This window comes from Anneissia japonica, unplaced genomic scaffold (genome assembly GCF_011630105.1).
Source record: "Anneissia japonica isolate Jap-2015-1 unplaced genomic scaffold, ASM1163010v1 scaffold28366_len11537_cov144, whole genome shotgun sequence".
NCBI lineage: Eukaryota > Metazoa > Echinodermata > Crinoidea > Comatulida > Comatulidae > Anneissia > Anneissia japonica.
In genome coordinates, this window is record NW_022755544.1 from 9,786 (window position 1) to 11,481 (window position 1,696).

The window sequence follows — 1,696 nt, forward strand, 5'->3', positions numbered from 1 at the left end:
ACAAATTGAGCTGGAAATGATGTTGTGGTAGTTGGAACAAGACTTTCCTCTGAGTTGTCAGTTACTGAAACATCCGAAGCATTATATGTGACAGTAGCTGTCGACATTCCTCCGTCAGTTGATAAGCTGGTGTCAGGTGGACATGTCAATACAGGATCTTCGCTATCTGTAAAGGACATTAGATTTTAATAATACATAATTGTTTGTTGGAAAGCCTACAAAGTAAAACTTGTAGATTATTTTTGCTTAAGCATAAGTTTATATGGAGTAAGTCCATGTATAGATAACAAAATATAACTAACCTTCAACCATTACTGTAAACGTGCAACTACCGGTATTTCCTGAGGAATCAGTGGCTGTATACGTTATATTATTTGGTCCTATCACAAATTGAGCTGGAAATGATGTTGTGGTAGTTGGAACAAGAGTTTCCTCTGAGTTGTCAGTTACTGTAACATCCGAAGCATTATATGTGACAGTAGCTGTCGACATTCCTCCGTCAGTTGATAAGCTGCTGTCAGGTGGACATGTCAATACAGGATTTTCGCTATCTGCAAAGTACATTAGATTTACATAATTGTTTGTTGAAAAGCATACAAAGTATCACTTGCATATTATTTTTCCTGAAGCATAATTTCATACGGAGTAAGTCTATGTATACATAAAGAAATGTAACTAACCTGTAACCATTACTGTAAATGTGCAACTACCGGAATTTCCAGAAGAATCGGTGGCTGTGTACGTTATATTATTTGGTCCTATCACAAATTGAGCTGGAAATGATGTTGTGGTAGTTGGAACAAGACTTTCCTCTGAGTTGTCAGTTACTGAAACATCCGAAGAATTATATGCGACAGTAGCTGTCGACATTCCTCCGTCAGTTGATAAGCTGGTGTCAGGTGGACATGTCAATACAGGATCTTCGTTATCTGTAAAGGACATTAGATTTTAATAATACATAACTATTTGTTGAAAAGCCTAAAAAGTATCACTTGTATTTTTGCTTAAGAATAATTTTATATAGAGTAAGTCTAAGTATCCATAAGGAAATATAACTAACCTGTAACCGTTACTGTAAACATGCAACTACCGGTATTTCCAGAGGAATCAGTGGCTGTATACGTTATATTATTTGGTCCTATCACAAATTGAGCTGGAAATGATGTTGTGGTAGTTGGAACAAGAGTTTCCTCTGAGTTGTCATTTACTGTAACATCTGAAACATTATATGTGACAGTAGCTCTCGACATTCCTCCGTCAGTTGATAAGCTGGTGTCAGGTGGACATGTCAATACAGGATCTTCGCTATCTGAAATGTACATTAGATTTTAATAATACATAATTGTTTGTTGAAAAGCCTATAAAGTATCACTTGTAGAGTATTTTTGCTTAAGCATAATTTTATATAAAGTCTAAGTATCCATAAGGAAATATAACTAACCTGTAACCGTTACTGTAAACATGCAACTACCGGTATTTCCTGAGGAATCAGTGGCTGTATACGTTATATTATTTGGTCCTATCACAAATTGAGCTGGAAATGATGTTGTAGTAGTTGGAACAAGAGTTTCCCCTGAGTTGTCAGTTACTGTAACATCCGAAGCATTATATGTGACAGTAGCTGTCGACATTCCTCCATCAGTTGATAAGCTGGTGTCAGGTGGACATGTCAATACAGGATCTTCGCTATCTGTAA

At 36.3% G+C, this 1,696-nt stretch overlaps 1 protein-coding gene across 1 annotated transcript in view; it reads right to left on the bottom strand.

The window, feature by feature from the left end:
* Positions 1–1,680, bottom strand: part of LOC117123711 (hyalin-like) — a 2,003-nt gene extending 323 nt beyond the window's left edge. Inside the window, exons 1-5 of the mRNA XM_033269725.1 lie at positions 1,442–1,680; positions 1,061–1,309; positions 681–929; positions 303–551; positions 3–166 (exon numbers count right to left, since the gene is read on the bottom strand). Of these exons, the coding sequence (XP_033125616.1) occupies positions 3–166; positions 303–551; positions 681–929; positions 1,061–1,309; positions 1,442–1,631 (1,101 nt within the window). The 5' untranslated portion in view covers positions 1,632–1,680. The remainder of the gene's footprint in view (positions 1–2; positions 167–302; positions 552–680; positions 930–1,060; positions 1,310–1,441) is intronic.
* Between the last annotated feature and the right edge of the window lie 16 nt (positions 1,681–1,696).